This window comes from Amyelois transitella, chromosome 13, assembly GCF_032362555.1.
Source record: "Amyelois transitella isolate CPQ chromosome 13, ilAmyTran1.1, whole genome shotgun sequence".
In the NCBI taxonomy this organism is placed as follows: Eukaryota; Metazoa; Arthropoda; class Insecta; order Lepidoptera; family Pyralidae; genus Amyelois; species Amyelois transitella.
Window position 1 is genome coordinate 4,384,279 of NC_083516.1, and position 18,984 is coordinate 4,403,262.

Sequence of the window (18,984 nt, forward strand, 5' to 3'; positions counted from 1 at the left end):
AGGGCAAAATTATGGTATAACTAAAGCCTAGATGGGCAGAGCCGAGGGTTTAACTAGTACATTAAATAATTACATAAGCTTTAGAATGATTAGGAAGTTATCTCGGTAGGTAGATAGATATTAAAAGATAAATTTGGTTATAAAACGTGTGTTTACATTTTTAAAGTAATCATTGTATTGGCATTAGTTTGTCATGTATGATAGCAGTGTATTGCGCCGAAATTCTGAACATTCATACATTGCATGCAACTAAGTCTACTAATATTATAAATGCGAAATCTGTCTGTCTATCAGTTCCACTTTCACAGCTAAACCGCTGGACGAATTCGAGTGAATTTTGAAATGCTTTTAGCCCCATACCTTATTATAAATACAACGCATTGACACACTATTAGTAGTCTTTATTCCGTACGGGATAGATACACGTTTACCTAAATAGCTTTTAGGATTTAGATATTAATGACAATGTGTTACCTTGTCAACTAAAAGAAGAATTACAAGTTAGTGACTATGCATGAAAAGATAAACTAGTTTAGTAACATGTGACATAAAAACTAAATTTCTGAAATTTTCTTAATCTTTACAATCTTGCAAACACGTGCGTACTTTTGTAAATTTATTTTATACTTTTGTAAAGTTATCGTGAGAAAAAAACGATAACACTGGCAAAATATTCCATTGTGTTGTAGTACCCATTCCATTGTAATCCCATTCCATTGTAATACTCCGTCTTACCCATTCTGGCAACTACTTACATTTCAAAGGCTAGGCATGTAGGTACTTTGTCAACATTTTTTAAAATTTCATTTTCATAAAAGATGACAAACCCATCAGAATATCTGTTTCCTTTACACTAAATTAATATACACATAATTATATTAAATTTCTGTGCACAAACAAATCTATCTAAGATCTATACTTAACATGCCACTTAGCTACGGCGTAGCGAACGCTACACGCTACGATCAATTGTATGTACATACTAGCTGTGCCCGCGACTTCGTCCGCGTGGAAGTCGGGGGGACGGTCAGGCGGTCACGCGTATTAGAAAGAACGCTGGTTCGCCGTATTAAATGTTTCGCTGCAAATTGCTTATAACGACTATATCTCAAAACCTATTCGTCTGATTTATATACTGTGAATGACAATTTTAGTCTACATGAAAAGCCGAAAGTAATAAACATATTTATTTGGATAAGGATTAATACTGAATTAAAGAAAATTGGTTTCAAAATAACTTATGTTTATAATGAAAAAATAATCTTAAAAAATGAACATAAAAGTGGTTATTGTAAGTAAACCTTAAGAGATAGATATATGCTCTCGCGGACTTTTTTGTGGCAAAAAATGAGTACTTCACATCTTTAGTACATTGTTTTACTATATCTTTGTTGGTTTGCGCAGTGTTCGCGTGGAAAGCTCGCAGATGGCCGACTCATTCAACTTTCACCTGCATTGTTGACGTTTCCCGTAGGAAATCCGGGAAAAAATGTAGCCTATAGCCTTCCTCGATAAATAGACTATCTAACAGTGAAAGAATTATTTAAATCGGTTCAGTAGTTTCTGAGATTAGCGCGTTTAAACAAACAAACAAAACAAACTCTTCAGCTTTATAATATTAGTATAGATGTATATTGAGGTAGAGCGCCTACATGCATTTTCTCCGCCACGTTTATAAAGATATTTATAAAATACGTATCCTAATTTGCGTGAAAACGGTATTTAAGTAACACATCAAAAATTAGTATTACCTAAATTTTTTGTAATAAAACTACATTATCAAGTTGAGAACTTGACAACTCAATAGGACATTTTGGTAAATCAGCCGCACATTTTCATTGCTTTTTCTTTTCGTTATATTACAAAAAGACTGAAAGCATTTAAAGTCACCTCAGACACGACACGACGCCTACGTGCAAACGAACACGCAACTTGAACTTTAGTCTTTTTTTACATCTCTTGACGCAGGAATAGACCTCTTAAAATAATATTATTATTTAGAGTCTGCCATTTCCATTTTTGCTGGTTAACAAATTTCATAATATTGGTAATATTGGTTGGTATTTTTAACAAAAAATACCGGCGGTATTATTTACACATTAATAACTTACGCGCACTAGTTCGTGATCGCAGCGGATCAAAAACAAATCAATAAGCTCATGGTCTTTGACGAAGCAAGGACAATTAAATTGCCCTTGGATGAAAACTAATAGCATTAAGTACTTAGGTACGTTAACATTAAAGGTTTTTTGCCCTTCCCTGTAAACTTAACCTTAAGAGAATTTAAACTGATCGAAGTTACGTGTTCATTAAAATTTTAAAAGAAAAATTTGCAACTGAATATCTAACCGTATTCCAAGCTAGATTAGGTTACCCTGTTAAAGGAATCATGAAGGTCATAAGCTTTGTTATCTTGATACTAGATCTTGGTCATAGAAAAATCCGCATAACTCGTCACTTATTCTACAGTATGTACTCACCAGGGATACCCATTAACAGCCATCATAACAGCTTATTGTTACCGAAACTACGATCAGCTCTTTAAAAATATTACACCATCTCGAAATTAAAAGCGTAAAGAATATCAACCATATCATAAATATACATATTATTTTCGACTCTAAAATGACCTGGGTTATCGGCGTCTGCCTGGCTTATTCCGTGGGAAAGGTGACTACCATAAGCAGCCACAATGTGACCCCAGTATCTAAGCGATCATTTACGTCAATGCCCCTAGAGTAAAATCATTAATTAGTCAAATAATTTCATTCATGCGTAATGGAACTGTTATAGTACGACCATACAATAATGTAATATTTAGTTTTGTCGTACTTACATAGGTCATCATCGGGATTTCTTAGCTAAATACCGTTCTCAAAAATTCTGATAATTGTTTGACATTTCTTGACCTACAATTATTTGGGTTCCTACGTAAATAAACGTAAACAATAAAAGTACTTAAGTACCTACGTCTTTTTTTTTTGATAAATACATTTCTAGATTAGTTAAAAGTCTTGAAAACAGTTGTAATAATTAACTTTGCTATTAGCCATACCTACTTTAGAAATATTTTTGAAGATTATTTAAAATTGTTTAATTTTTAGTAGGTACTGCACCTTAAAATGTAACTACAGACTTTGTAAAACTTTATTCTGAAAAAAGGGAAGACTTGACAGATACACGTTTTTAGATTTTTCATTAAGATATAATACCATCTACCTTTTAGAAATAATTTTGCGTTGAAAACAATTCCATTATACGTCAGTTGCCTTTTAATTAATTGGATTAGTCTACAAACAGGATCGTTTATTCAGCAGGCGTGTCGATAACGTTCCACATATCGATAACAGATCATCTATATTAAGTACTTACCTAGTTTCTCTGTATATATGAAGGTAAACAATGGCCCGATGGTTTCATAGATAGTGGAAAATTATCTGATTTAAGTGTTCCCCTTTCATATTATTTACGATAAAAAACAACTTTATCAAAGCACGTTTATGTAACCTTTTAACTAAGTGCTATATCTACGAAATGGAATCTTCGCATGGAAGTTAAAAAATTAAATGCAAGAGATGTTATACAAAAGTATTTATTTCAATAAATATTAGTATTTAATTTTATACTTAGGTTAAAAATGATTATTTCCTTATTCAATTAAAACAAACTGAAATATTTAAAATTTATACATAAACAAGGTCCGCACTAACCAAGTACAAACACTGACTGGTTGAAAGAAATCCAACAACTTACCGCAATATATAAAATGAAATAAATATACCTAAGTTGACAAAAAAATTGATCTTTTGGTGACAGACTTAATTTGTGCGACCCTTATATAATTGTATAAATATTTGTATAACGTACGGTATATATACTAACATGATAAATGAATTATATTCATATAAATCATATCCATTCTTTGAAAAATACTTTACCCTGCACTTAAGAAAAAGAAAATGACGATGATCTAGGTATTAACTATAAGCAAAAACTAACTTATATAAGACCTACGAGATAACAAAACGTTGAAACTAATTCTAGGGCTAGCAAACTCTATTTATTTTTTCAGTTTACAAAACTGAAAATATATATGTAATATATAAATAATATAATTTTGTAAATAAGTTTTCAACATATCCGAGTGAAAAGACTTACTAAAAAGGTTGAACGGTCGTGTACTGAAAAGAGACAGACATATGTCCCTTTTCAGTATGTTCAAACTCCATAAGTAAATCAGTTTTAGATCGATTAGCTGCTTATAATATATAATCTCAGGTGAATATTTACTAAATAATATCACGCCACTTTCCCAGAGGGTTAAGCAGAGACTAAATTTTTTCAATTGCCACGATCGCTACAGCCTTTTTTGCTTCATGGGCATGAAGCTTTTATGGTCATAATTTATCAATATTTTTAAGCAAGGTCGTCGGTTTACCACTTGTCTGACCTTTCACTATTATTACGGCCCCTATTTGATCATGAATTTTTTACATATCCCATATGAATATATCTTGGAGCATTGCCAACGACTGCTGTTGCGTCTGAGAGCTGGCTGTCAAATCTACCGTCACGTACTTCGCAGCTTGCAATATCTTCATGCACGAAGCATTTTCAGGAAGCAATCTGTGACATAACTGGGTGTAGAGAGATTTTGCGCATTCATAATGAAACACTAAGGGGTCTAGGATTTCAGTGAGATCCGCTGGAGTGAGGAGACAGCACATGTGGGCTAAGGTCACGCAGAGCTGAAAGAAGTTTTTTTTATAAGTGTTAATTTTAGGGCCTACGCAGACCGGGACGTCATGGCAAGGGATTTTGCCGTGAGTCAGCGCACACCGGCTGCTTAGATACCGCGGCATACCAGCATTTTACCACGGCATGCCACGGCGTGCCGCGGCATTCCAGCACTTTGCCACGGCATGCCCCGGCATGCCCCGGGGTGCCGCGGCATGACAAAGCACGCCTCAGCGACTCCTGCTGCCTGCAGTCTTCAGTTGCGTTTGATTGAGTGTTGGTGTGCCTCAGTTTTACAATGGTAGATTGGGATTTAGTGTTGATATCGATTATTGCAGATGAAGAAGAAAGTGCACAGGCTAATAATAGGAATAGAAGAAGATTTTGGGTTGATAATTTATGGAAAGAAAGGGAATCAAAGGGTGAATTCAATAATTTATTTAATGACTTAAAATACGACGTGCAAAAATTTTATGACTATCATAGAATGGATTATGAGAAATTTCAAGCACTGTTGAATATATGTCGACCATATATCGAAAAACAGAGGACCAATTTTCGCAACCCCATTGAAGCCGATCAAAGATTATCCTTGTGTTTGAGGTGGGCAGTTAAATGATTGTATAAGTTTAATATTTTCTTCTTTTATTTAATTAAAAAAACAATTTTTTTTGCCAAATACAATCATGAATTGTAGACACATAATAACGATTTTTATGTTTTTGCACTGATAAATCTTCTCACTGATAATTCCTGGATCTTTATTTCTTTTTACTTAATTTAGAGTACCTACTACTTTAGATTAGTTTCGTATTCAGAAACTGCAGTTTTGTAGCCAGACCCTGAAGCAGCTTCATAGCCAGGGCCCGAGGCGGTTTCATAACCAGACCGTGAAGCAGGTTCATAGCCAGAACCTGAGGCGGTTCCAAAGCCAGACCCCGAAGCTGCTTCATAACCAGAGCCTGAGGCAGTTCCAAAGCCAGACCCCGAAGCTGCTTCATAACCAGAGCCTGAGGCAGTTCCAAAGCCAGACCCCGAAGCTGCTTCATAACCGGAGCCTGAGGCGGTTCCAAAGTCAGACCCCGAAGCTGCTTCATAGCCAGATCTTGAGGTGGTTTCATAGCCAGATCTTGAGGTGGTTTCATAGCCAGATCCTGATACAGCTTCATAGCCCAAGCCTGCCGCGGTTCCACAGCCAGATCTTGAAGTAAAAGCGGTACGGCATGGTCGTTGATGTTGCAAATTGGTAGAGACATCTTCAGATGTTGGAGCTGGAGTTCCCTCTATGTAGTTTAATTCGGCGTCAGTTACCATATTAAATATTTGTCTCTTTATTCGGACCTGCTCTCTTTTTGGTAGCTTTTTTACTGTGGCAGCCATTGTTTGAAAGAACGAATCAATGGCGTCCACCTCCTTTTTCGATTCAATATATTTATTTAGTATTTCAGCAGTTGTTGTAGGTTCTGGTATTATTGAGGAATGGTGTGAATCATTGGTCATTCGCGAAACTGAACGTTCATCGCTATCAACGACAGCGGATTCTGCAAAAGAAGTCTGCGTATCCTCTGAAGAGGAGTCCAAATTCGAGGTTTGTTTTCTGTGCTGAATGAATTTTTTCAAAAACTCCAGCTCTTTTTCAAACTTGATAGGGCGTCGCTTTGTGTACGGGTCACCACTCTTTGTTTTTCTGTTATTCAGAGCTTTCCTAAAATTATTACGTATATTACTCCATATTTTCTGACATTCTTCACCTAAAACAAAACATAAGCAGGTAAAATGGTATAGAATCAGAATAAGTAGGTAATGGGAAAAGGCCTTAGATAGTGACTAGGTGACTAGGTTAGCACCAGCTATGTTTATGGGATTATATTGAGCTAATTTTTTTTCTAAGTAAAAATTACCACTGGCTTTACGGTGAAGGAAAATATCGTGAGGAATTCATAATTATATATAAATAAATATATCGTATTATTTAATTGACTTTGTTTAACTGTACCCTGTCTTTCACTCTGCCTCACTTACCCCTCTTTATATTATCTTTCAGATTTTTGATCACGGGAAGTAGCTTCAAGTCTCTAGGTTACAGCTATCGTATGGGGTTTAGTACAGTGCGCTCTATAGTACATGAAACTTGCCAAGTCATTTGGAATGTCCTAAGGCCTAGTGTTATGCCAAAACCAACAAGGGAAAAATGGACGCGAATCGCGATGGAATTTGATGAAAAATGGAATTTCCCGAACTGCATCGGTGCAATAGATGGTAAACATTTTAGGATAAGGGCACCTCGCAATAGTGGAAGTCTCTACATGAACTATAAAAAGTTTTTTAGTATCGTGCTACTAGCGGTTGTGGATGCAAATTATAAATTTGTGATTGCAGATGTAGGATCATATGGACGAAATAGTGATGGAGGTATAATGCAAAACTCAATATTTGGAAAAAAATTGACTTCTAATGCCCTCGATATTCCCCCAAAAAAACGTTTACCGAGGACAGATCTTGAGTTGCCCTATGTTTTTATAGCAGACGAGGCTTTTCCGTTAACCACAAACATTATGAGACCATTTAGTAGCGACCGATTGACAGATGAAGCAATGAAAATATACAATTATCGTTTGAGTAGAGCCAGGCGTATCGTCGAAAATGCATTTGGTATACTTCAAGAACGTTTCGAATTATGTCAAAAAGGAATTCAGGTTCAACCAAAATATATTGATAATATCATTTTAGCATGTACTTGCTTACACAATTTCATCATAGGTGGTACAAGCACAGAAAGTCAAAGTATAGCAAGTGTAAGCATTAATTTAGAAAACGATAATAATATGAACAATGCATTAGATGGTACGACAGTACGGGAGATGTTTAAAGATTACTTTAACTCTGATGAGGGCTCGATTCCATGGCAAAACGATATTGTAAATAGACATTAATACCGTGTGAAGTATTAAAATATAATTATATTGCAAAAATATTTACCTGTTTTATTCATTTCTGTCCCAATTATTCTCCACGCATTGTTCTTCATTTGAGTGTTCATATAATGTTTTGATGACATATTATATAAATAATCATAGGCTTGAACTAATGTTATTAATTTTTCCTCCATGTTGGAATAAAAAACGTAAAAAACTGGTCTCCGAAAAAAACACGTAGGTACACAGTCGTCAAAGACGCGGGCGCAAATGGATGGTCAATGGTGTGCATTCCCCGCTTCTCTACCCCCACCGCCGCACCCCGCAGTATATTACTACGAGCGCTGGAGTCCGTGTCATGCCGTTGCCTACCGCAGTATGCCGCGGCATCCCGCCACGGGAGCCTGTGACGAGCGCCGGAGTCCGTGTCATGCCGTTGCCTACCGCAGTATGCCGCGGCATCCCGCCACGGGAGCCTGTGGCGTGTCTTTTCGATTAAATCCCTTTCAATGCCACGGCATCATTTTAAAGCATAGCAATTTATGTCGTATTTCTGTAACAGTACGGTTGAATGTCCATTAGTAAAAATTAAAATCCCTTGCCATTCCGTCCCGGTCTGCGTAGGCCTTTAGAGTTATTCCCTCGATTTGAATATTTAATTAAACACTCAAACATAATAATTGGGAAATTTTCTATAGAAAAAAAAACATTACTATAGTTAAACGTCACTTTTATAGAAAGAAAAAATACGAGATAATTCACTCAAACAATTATACTTAAACATAGAGCCTGTGTGCGACATCAGTGATCGGGTAATAATAATTTTGTTGAAATTATCAGTTATAACAAAATAACAAATAATGTACTCGTTGCCTATACCACGAGAAACAAGCGTGATAATTTTTTTAAGTATTTTAAATACGTCGCAGTAATAAGCCTATCTTCGCGATTTTTATTGCTTCCAACTGGCCTAAGAAATTCCTCCTTCACGGGTGCGTCAAATGGCTGCGTTGACGTGCACCTTTGGATTCTTGCTTTTGAAGCGTAGCGATAGCAATAGAGCAGATTTATTTTCAAAATAATCGCGTTAATCAGTTATCTCTCCATTGGATAAGACCGCCGTTGCAATATTTTTTTACATGTTTTCTGTTTTATGCAATAAAGTTACAACAACAACAAAAGCAACCATTTTCAATATACCTGTTCTATGAGATTATCCTTATGTTTATATTCAGTGAAGTCGTCAACATTGGCTGCGTTCTCCATGGCCGCCATGATGCCACGCCACACGCCCGCAAACTGCTCGCCGTAGAACTCGCGGCTGCTCGGCGCTCGCAACGCAACTGCCGCGTTGATGCGCACCTTTAGATTCTTGCATTCGAGACATAGTGTGCATAGACTTGGGAACACTTGCCTCTGTATACAATAAATATAAAAATTAAGGTAACAGAAAATTCAATACTATGAAATATTTTATATTTTCATCTTCTATTTATAATAATTAGTATGGACAATAAAAAGTGAAATATTGTTTTACCTGCCATCCACTGAAACATCTGAAGAGATATTCGTTTTTCATAGCGTTTCCTATCGCGTAACAAGCGTTCCACCGCACCTTCATATTGCTGACCTTGCACGAGCACTCCAAAAGCTTCCCTATTGCCCCTTCACATATGGTCTTGATTTGACTGTTGCGTGATAAAAACTCGCTCGTTATCAATCGTAGAAAATTACCAAGGCCTCGCGTCGCACTCATTTTGACCTGAAATGGAAGACCGTAATATTTTTTTGATTCGATGGCTAATAATCAATTCAATACAAACAATAAAATTTAATTGCATAAATTAAGTCGAATAGTAAGATAATATAAGGCGGGCCGCCTTCTATTAACTTACTATTCGACTTTCTTTGTTTATAAGAAAAAGTAAAAAAAACACCTTTACCCGGAGTATCGTTAAATCAGTAGGTTTTACAAATAAATGGAATTTCCGAGGTTTTGTCCCGTGTACCAAACTAGTAATTAGTTACTATTTATTAATCGTAATTTACCTACTGTATTTATTACTACTACTATCTTTGCAGTACATGACCCAATAAAATATAGACATCCTAATTAGCAGTTTTGCCCACAGTACAGCGTGAGAAAGCAATCTTTGTACCTTTACTCTTTGAACTGACTGGGTAGGTACAATGTTAAAATATATTCAAATAGATATAATAGTCATACTTAGCGGTTCTTTATCAGTAAACACATAAAGTTACTGTTATTTAAACATAGGCAATGAACCTAATCGTAACTGGACGTAACACGTGCTATGCACGTGAAGGATAATCGGTTTCTATGTATTCGTGACGCAAAGTTTTATGTTCAGAGATAATCCTAATACTAAATCAAACGAAAAGAGTTCATTTCACGAAAATTTTCAATTTTTTTAATGCATGTATTTTTATATATTTTATATATGAATATCAAAATACAAATGTATAGCACAATTGGCTGACTGACTTGACTGGTTTCAACCATTAGGTCTGAAGTATTTATATTTTAAACACAGTCGAAAATAAAAATCTTTGATAATTAACTTTGTCTCCGTCGATAGAAGTGCTTGTATATTTCATTGTCATTCTTAAACAGCGAAGTGCAATGAAACCTTTTGTGAATTTATGAACCTATGAACAGACTGTGAATGCAGAGTCCAAAAAAAAATTGGAAAGGACTTTTCAAACATTTAGTTTTTATGTGAATCAATCTTAAAACAATGAAAAAATTATGAATTTAAACCTAGTTCCTGGTTTAACCATCTAAAAAGATAAAGTTGCTGGTTTTATAATGTCAGTTACAGTTACCATCCGGTACTACTGATTAGAAAGTAGTGAGTTCACGGCTTGGATAATTTAAATTGTTTTAAAAATAATAAATTGATAAATATTGAGGTCGGTTGCTAAGTTAGTAATGCCACTATTTTTATATATAGAAGAGATAGAGAAAGCCAATTGTGTGTGTGTGTGTGTGTTTGTATGTGTATATGGATAAAGTTAAAAGTATTATGTAATTTTATCCTCTTAAAACAATTTTTCGAAATCAATATTTAGTTTGACTTTAAATGACCTACATTTGATTGTAATTTTAAGGAAAATATTAAATAGATATCCCAAAACACAACTTTGGGATTTCTTTATATATTTTCTATTATTTCCATTTTAAGGAATTTTTGTCCAGAAACATGCAATAAAGTTTTAACTACCAAATTAATAAAGGTCAATCTTATCATATGAACTAATTAATGAAACCTAAAAATAAAATTATCTAAAACATTTCTCCTGTTGTTTACTTGCCGTAATTGCATAAAATCGGTTTAATTCGGATCGAGTAATTAAAGCCAACAGTATCGTCCTGTTATTTTGTGATAAACAAACATTTAAACTTGTGTTATTGAGAAATATTATTTGACTACTCTAACGAAGTTTTATCTTTAAAACTAACTCGCATTGGGAATTTTTGAATTATAATATAGTTTGACTTATGATATAGTTGTCTATGATATAATATACAAGGTTTATAATATACATATAAGGTTAATTCTTTACTCCATCTATGATCACTATGTCGAATGTCAATGAGGGCGCTAGTTCTGCGTTTTATAGTTCTACTAGCTGTGCCCGCGACGTCGTCCGCGTGGAATAGTTGTTTTGGGCATCATTGAAGCTCTCAAGGATGAATAATTTTCCCCGTCATATTTCACATTTTCCATTATTTCTTTGTTCCTTATAGTTGCAGCGTGATATCTACTTCGAGGCTAACTCAATCTGTGTAATTTGTCCCGTATTAAGTAGTAATTAGCCTCGAAGTAAGTTCGAAACTTGTGTTACGAGATACTAACTCAACGATACTATATTTTATAATAAATACGTATATAGATAAACATCCAAGACCCAGGCCAATCAGAGAAAGTTCGTTTCTCATCATGCCCTGGCCGGGATTCGAACCCGGGACCTCCGGTGACACAGACAAGCGCACTACCGCTGCGCCACAGAGGCCGTCAAGTGTGATGTTATATAGCCGAAAGCCTTCCTAGATAAACGGTGTATTCAACGCAAAAAGAATTTTTCAATTCGAAGCAGTAGTTTCTGAGTTTAGCGCGTTCGAACAAACAAACAAACTCTTCAGATTTATAATATTAGTATAGACATAGCAACACTGCTTTTTGTAATTATTGCCAGTTCAATTAAATTCACTTTTCAAGCCGCAATATGGCGAGGTATGCTATATTTCTGGTCAAGCTTTGCAACATATTTCTTTCACTGCTTTATTTTATAAAGTAAATTAGTAGCAGAGTTTTTGACATGTTACGTCTGTTTGCTCTTAGCTGCTTACGCAGGCATCTGATTACTGCCGGTTGTCGAATCCCACGAACCAACATACTGGTCTAGCACAAATATGTACTCGACAAACAACTCCCTAGAACCAGATTGAACCGATGTTAGAATCGATAGTGTCGTACCTTATCGTTATCGCTGGCGCACTGCACGCTGACCTCTAGCAAACGGGCCAATAGATCGTCGTCAATGTTATCGAGCTCAGGATCTTTCCTGTAAGTGTGCATACAAAAATAGGTATTTGTGTATAAACATTAAATTGATCTTAGCACTAACATTAAATTAAAAAGAAAAGCAATTACATTAAACGTGACCTAAGTAATTTGGAATATTGAGAAATAAAGAATCTGTCTGATATTTATGCCAGTACTTGCCAGTAGGGCCTGGGATCCGGCCATGCGCTTACGCCTAACAGCGACTCCCATCTAACCTCTGTGACCTTTATAAATGGGGAAATTAAACGTTGGATGTTTCACACATATTCAGTTGCATAAATGTGTAAGTTTCTCGGTATGTAACTCGTAATACTAAACGGTGCTTTCACGGTGAGGGCGGTTCCCTCACCGTGAAGACTCGATTAACATTTAAAACAGTAAGCGGTCTAGTTTTATATATTTGTTTAGTTATAAAACTCACATATTTAACACCAGAGCATCGCTGAGATTGCCTAGGGCCCACGCGGCCTTCGTGCGGACAACTAGGGTTGGTTCCGCAAGAGCACGAAGTATATTTTCACCGCAGTCACTCACAAAGCATATATCCTGAAACCAATTACTTATATCAGAATCACAGAATATTTATTTAACATATAAATTGAACAACATGATCAAACCAACAATGAAAATGTTTTTATTTGTGAAAACAGGTTAGGTACTAGTATATTGCATAATTTTTCTTGACTGTGTCTCAGGGTCGTTACATGATCTCACCAGTAAGCAATACTTAGTCTAACTATGATTATGTACTACGAATTGTATCATATAACTAGTCTCCCATATTGCCTTAAGAGAAATGTATATTTTCTCACATCTCGGAGTGTGGAATAAATGACCAGCATAGCAAGAACCCTCACTGCCGCTGCACAACATATAGTCAACCCATAGCTTGCCTATTATAAATGTATTTTTTCTCACCTCTCTAAGCGTGGGATACATGACCAGCATAGCTAGAGCCCTCACGGCTGCAGCACGAACAGCTGGCTCGGGGTCACTACACGATCCCACCAATAAAGCGCAACATAACACTTGCGTTCGGCTCTGTAAGAAACAAACATATCCGTAAAGCAGCGCCATCTTCTGTGTAATAAGAATGTTTTTATTCGATATTATCACGAATTGCGAGCGATAGGACATGAATATTTTTTTAAATAACACAAAGGGCCAGAGGACTAGGAATGAACTCGGCACTCAGTAGGATTTAGGCACGTGCATGTGTTTGAAGTCGTTTACTCAATATATTTATTTACTTACAGGTAGCTCTTTTAATACCCGTGCGCCCACATTCGCTATACAGTCACATACGACTGCTTTAGCCGGCGAGTTCTCTTGACATTGCAAAGCCATTGAAAGTGGCGGCAGGAGCTTCTCCCAAAAATACACGCACTGGTTTAAAGGCGGCGGTTCATCTATTTGTTCTGTAATTTAAAAATACATTTTGGATTTAAAAAGATTCAGTAGAAATAAAATGAGAAAAAGAGTAAAAATCTTTTTTTGTATAGTTTCGTATTCCTAAAGCTATATTTTTTCACGGCACTCGTCATTCAGATTGAGCATTGTATAGTCATGTTCCTGATTGATGATCACAATCACTGCAGTAACTGCGGCGCCATTTGTAACCTCTAACTTTTCCTTGTACTACCAGACATTCTACAAAAAGCGTGAGCTATACATAAAATATATGAACTTACCTAATTTCTGAACAGCATCCCCCACAATACTGGTTGTCCTGGCCGCTTGCAAAACCACATCTTGATGTTCATGTTGTAACAACTCCGACAAGACATCAGCCAACACCGTTATATGTGGTTGAAGGAGCTCTCTCAAGTGATGGAAAGCAATGGCTGAAAGTACTTGAAGAGATTCTAACACTACTGGGATAACGGACGGCTTACACCTCTGAAAATAACAGAATATTATCGAAATAGGACCTTAATGATTGAAATTGAACAGTATTTCACAGAATTATCAAGTGAGTAAATGAAAAGGCGTGGCTTGGGGCACTTTCTGGTTATGGCTGAGCCAACAAACTTGAAAAAACTCTAAGGCCACGTCATTTAACTTATTTACATTTTGAGATAGTGACAGGTTTCAAGAAAATTCCCAAGTTTATAATCCTTTTTTTTAATAGGCTATTTGACAAAGTTCTAAAAACTATCTTAGGGTATTTATTTGTTTATAAGGAGCCCTACAAAAATACTTTTCTGCCTTTATTACAGCTATTTTATTAAAAAATCGAAAAAGAAAATGAAATATTCAAATATGCCGCCAAAACGCGACTTTTAGCAATATGGCGGCCATGGCATGCAGTGACGTAAATTTCGTGTAAATATCATACAAAGCTTGTTGGTGTTTCGAAAAGTTTTGATTTTCTCTTGTTTTATTTAACTTGTGCCACGTCATATGTGTGAAAATTATTAAAATGAGTTCCTATAAATGTTGTGCCGTGCCTCAATGCACTAATACAACAATAAAATCTCCTACGAAACTGTTTTTTTCTATGCCGATGGATTTGAATATTCGTAAGAAGTGGTTTCAGATCATGATCTCAGATCAGTGGTTACCAAGATATACTTAAATTGATGTTTTCACATTCCTCAGTTCGGCAGCATAGAAATCTGAATTGTCTTTGAAGAAGACAATCCAGATTTCTTCTTCCAACCATTATTGCGTCCACTTTTGGTAGGTTTCAACTGTCAGCTTTCGCGGAATTTCCATTATTAAATACCTATGTTATCTGAGTAAACCTGAGCGATCAAACACTTATAAAATCTTGAAAAATAATCGCGAACACTAAGGAACGGTACGATCCACAGTCTGTTTATGGATAATTGACGTCATAATAGAAATAGCCAATCACGTTCGTTTTTAGTCACGTGACAGCTGCATATAAAAACCTAATTTTCTGAGACGGATTTTGTTTAAATAATGCAATATTTTTATCTCGCGTTATTACAAATCGCTCCACAAAAATAATATTAAGACTGATGACATAAAAGAAATGTATATTTTTATTACAGTCAAATAGCCTATTGACTTTTAAAATCTGCACAGGAAAATAAACTGCTAACATACCGTAACCACACTCCCTCTGAAGATCCATCCCATATTTTTAAAGCAGATATCCAAAATCCAACTATTAAAATGATAGAGATTCATATCATTCTCCTTGTCTTTTTCACTAGTACTCTCTACAAACATTTCGTCGTCAGAGTAACCTTCTTCAAAATCATCGCATTCAGTCTCCACTTTAGTATTACTTGCAATAATTTTCAAAGGCACTGCATCTTTTTGAATGGATTTGATAATTTCGTCGACTTTTGGATCAACAGACAGGACACATCCCATTGTTATTAATGCGGCGACTTGTAATGTTACATCTGAAATATAAGTGTCACTGTATTGGAAGAAGTATTTCTTCAAAATGTGTATTATTTGAGTGGTGGACTCTGTCTTTCAAACATTAATTCTTTTGGTAATTTAAAGGGCAATACTTATAGCGAAACTACCAATTCAAAAATTAAAAAAATATATTAAGTCATTAAATAGTATTCAATAAATAAAGGAACTTTTTTAATTTCTTTGCACACTTCTAACAATTTCTGACCAAATAGCCCAAATTGTTGCCGCCCAGCATCTGCCCAATACTTTGTTCGAAAATATCTACTTTGCCACCAGTATCAACTTTGACTCCACATTAACCTTTTTGAAAAATAATTCTTACCTCTATGGACCAAAAATTTCCTGGTGGCCCTCACGAGTTCTCCAATTAAGCCCGACTTCATTTTGTGATAAGGTGTGGCCTGTACGAGAGCAGCACAGCACTTTAGAGCTACAATAATTACTGCATGACTCCTTTCACTGTCTAGTATACTGATGAGGGCTTTGTGCATGCAATTTATGACATAGCCAAGGGATACAGAGAATGGTATAAAAGAACCATCTTTTTTGCTGCAAGGAAATGTGTTTGGTGTTAGGGTGTGTTTGGAAAGAACCTTTGTTAATCTAAATGTAAGATTAACAGAATTTACACAAAATACCACTAGAATTTAATGTAAACCTGTTGTTTATAACATATATAGTTGTTTATAAAAAAAATTACAACAATTGTGGAATACTGACCTTGTATCAGCCTGCGACAAGTACACTCTAGCTCCTGACAGCATAGTAAGAATGACACTCAACACACTAGCTCTGCTACTGGCTATAGGGTCCGTCACAGCACAATATACGAGGCTTTTCTTGGCAGGCTCATGTGCAGACCAGTTGGCATCATCAGGGGAATCTGGCAGAAGAGCCCACCAGAACCCGAATATGTCTCTTTTTTCTGATATCTGGATTGTTAAAAGTGCAAATGAAACAGAGGAAAATTCAAAAACAAAAAAGTGTCATCATTTAACTTAATTTTAAACAGCAGCGACACACAATTTTAGCAAACAAACAATTTTTTTAATTCAATTTTTTTATTTATATAAATTACAATCAAAGATGTTCATTTAATTTCATACAGAAAATTGAACAATAATAAAAAACTTACCTTAACTAAGACAAGCAAAAGATTTGAGGCACTCTGTCTGACTCTAGATTTCAGAGCTATAAGCTTTGCTTCCCTGCTGTTCTCAACATCAGACATATCTGAATCACTAGTCAGAACCCAGCCATTCTTGGCTTTCTGAGGCTCCAAGTATTGGCTAGAAACAGGCTTGTAAGCTGAGTTATTTTCAAAATTATCAACATCTTTCATCAAACTGTGATCCGACACTGGAATCTCTTTCTTTAAACTTTCTATGGCATTGTTCCTTTGCTTTCTCAATTTTTGTTTCTGAAAATAAAAAGCCAAAATCATTGTTAAGCTAAAATAATCTTGAAAAAAGGCTTTAGCAAAACATACTATATAGTAGGTCAGAGGACACAAGAGCTCTAAAAGAGTCTGTGAGTTATTACCTTTCCTCCTTTAGGAACAATTTTAACAGGAGCAGCGGCCATAGTCTGCTGGGCTGGCATTATCTTTTCAGGCGTAGACCCTTGGGCAACAAGCCCATACAGTACAAAATAACGACAAACACCCATAACCTCTGGCAATGGAATCGATACTTTCTGTTCACTATAATATAACTGAGAGAGTACCCTTAAAGCTGATATTATAACCTGAAAATGGTCAAGGATTATTAAGTTTGGTTTTTGAACCTTAAATCAAAATATGTAACTGTTATAATAAACCTTACTGACCTTTCTGTTATCCCACAATAATAAATATTGTCACATAATTGTAAATATGCTTTAGGCAACGGGCTAACACCCTGTCTCTTTTTAAATCTCAATATTATCATTGGGCCAGACAGCTGGAATGGCCTTTCAGTCTTTTGGTGACTACTGGCTCTGTCTTCCCCACAGGAGATATAAATGTGAGTATATGTTATGTTAATTACAAATAACTTATAGGACAGTATCAAGGTTGATTTCCCTCTATAAATTTATTTCATAGGATTTATAAAAAGCAATTTATGTTGGTAGTGTAAAAATTCTTCTTTACAGAACACTTATTGCAAACACCCTTGTGAAACTTTTGATACATATTGAGGATGGAGACATGGTCAAAAGGCTTCTCCCAGAAAAGTGGAGTTAACACCAGGAGGAAGAAGATTTATTAACCAAAGGACTTTTATAGAATTTGTTGCTCACCTTACAATATAAGAACTCATCTCCTTTATTACATAAATCCTTCATCAGAAACTTTAAAGTCAGTTGTGAAAGTTTTTGTTGCATGTCAACTGATATATTGGTTTCTGTCTTACTATCTTCTGTTGTGATGCAAGATGATATACACTTAAAGGCAAGTAAAGAGATCTGCAGATTATTTTGAGAAGAAATGCTTTGCTCAATTAGGTTTGTTAAAATTCCATTTTGACCTAGTAGTTCCTCAATACACTGAAATTAGAAACACACACAAACATAAATATTATGCAGTCATACAGATTGTAGCTTAATTTTAGGATAACATAGTACTTATGGATACTTGCCTTTTTGCCTGCTTGAGGGCTAATCTTCAAAATGCATTGCATATTATGGAGAATGTCAGGTAATATTATATCAGAACATTGTTTCACACACTGAATATGCCACGAAATAACTTTCCATAGGTATTCCGCTTCAAACTTCAAACTTTGTTTGGTAATAATACTGTTGATCAAATGTGATGTTTTTGCAGCCAATAACTCATCTGCTGGTTTGATATTGAGAGACAAAGCGGTCACCAAAACAGTTGAATCCTAAAAACATTTTAAAATTATACTTAAACAGTATACATAAAATACATAATACCCCGAAAATATTTTAGTATTTAACTTACGTGCTTCCGAACAAACAAACAGCCTTTAAAAGGTTTCGAATTCAATTCGTCAAGAAAAGAATTCACTTTTGATTTATTATATTCTTTTAAATACAACAAATTGCACAATTCTCCACAAATTAGTGAAAAATCCTGAGCTAAGTTGATATCCATTATTGGAATATTAATGAATATGGTCAGATCTTTTGTAATTAATATCACTGCATATTTAATTTGTACACGTTGAATGGAAAAACTTTTTAAAAGAAGTCGGCTAATAATTTTTAACAAATAATAATTCAAAACAATATTTGCAGCTGTGATTCTGAGGTTACAACTACTTGACACCTTGACGAAAAATACGAAAATTGACTTTGACAACGATTTTGAAAGCGCTTTTAAAAATGGGCGA

The 18,984-nt window shown here is 35.3% G+C and overlaps 3 protein-coding genes across 4 annotated transcripts; 1 reads left to right on the top strand and 2 right to left on the bottom strand.

Moving 5' to 3' along the window:
• Window positions 1-3,576: 3,576 nt before the first annotated feature.
• Window positions 3,577-18,915, bottom strand: LOC106137982 (HEAT repeat-containing protein 6). The gene is made up of 16 exons (XM_060947174.1): window positions 18,594-18,915; window positions 18,265-18,513; window positions 17,927-18,172; window positions 17,189-17,392; window positions 16,782-17,066; window positions 16,367-16,578; window positions 15,969-16,195; window positions 15,320-15,624; window positions 13,936-14,143; window positions 13,499-13,662; window positions 13,163-13,285; window positions 12,666-12,790; window positions 12,155-12,242; window positions 9,190-9,414; window positions 8,853-9,068; window positions 3,577-4,748 (listed from the first exon to the last, which is right to left on the bottom strand). The coding sequence occupies exons 1-16, from the start codon at window positions 18,744-18,746 to the stop codon at window positions 4,491-4,493; spliced, it is 3,288 nt and encodes a 1,095-aa protein (XP_060803157.1). The 5' UTR covers window positions 18,747-18,915; the 3' UTR covers window positions 3,577-4,490.
• Window positions 5,036-7,711, top strand: LOC132902376 (uncharacterized). 2 transcript variants are annotated; one of them, XM_060947177.1, is made up of 3 exons: window positions 5,036-5,340; window positions 6,782-6,996; window positions 7,117-7,711. In XM_060947177.1, exons 1-3 carry the CDS (start codon window positions 5,036-5,038, stop codon window positions 7,668-7,670), a joined length of 1,074 nt encoding a protein of 357 aa, XP_060803160.1. In that variant the 3' UTR covers window positions 7,671-7,711. The 2 variants fall into 2 exon arrangements, with proteins under 2 accessions (XP_060803160.1, XP_060803159.1); XM_060947176.1 differs by having other exon boundaries at window positions 6,782-7,711.
• On the bottom strand, window positions 5,340-8,281 carry LOC132902377 (uncharacterized). Its single transcript, XM_060947179.1, has 2 exons — window positions 7,717-8,281; window positions 5,340-6,488 (listed from the first exon to the last, which is right to left on the bottom strand). The coding sequence occupies exons 1-2, from the start codon at window positions 7,844-7,846 to the stop codon at window positions 5,530-5,532; spliced, it is 1,089 nt and encodes a 362-aa protein (XP_060803162.1). The 5' UTR covers window positions 7,847-8,281; the 3' UTR covers window positions 5,340-5,529.
• Window positions 18,916-18,984: the final 69 nt, after the last annotated feature.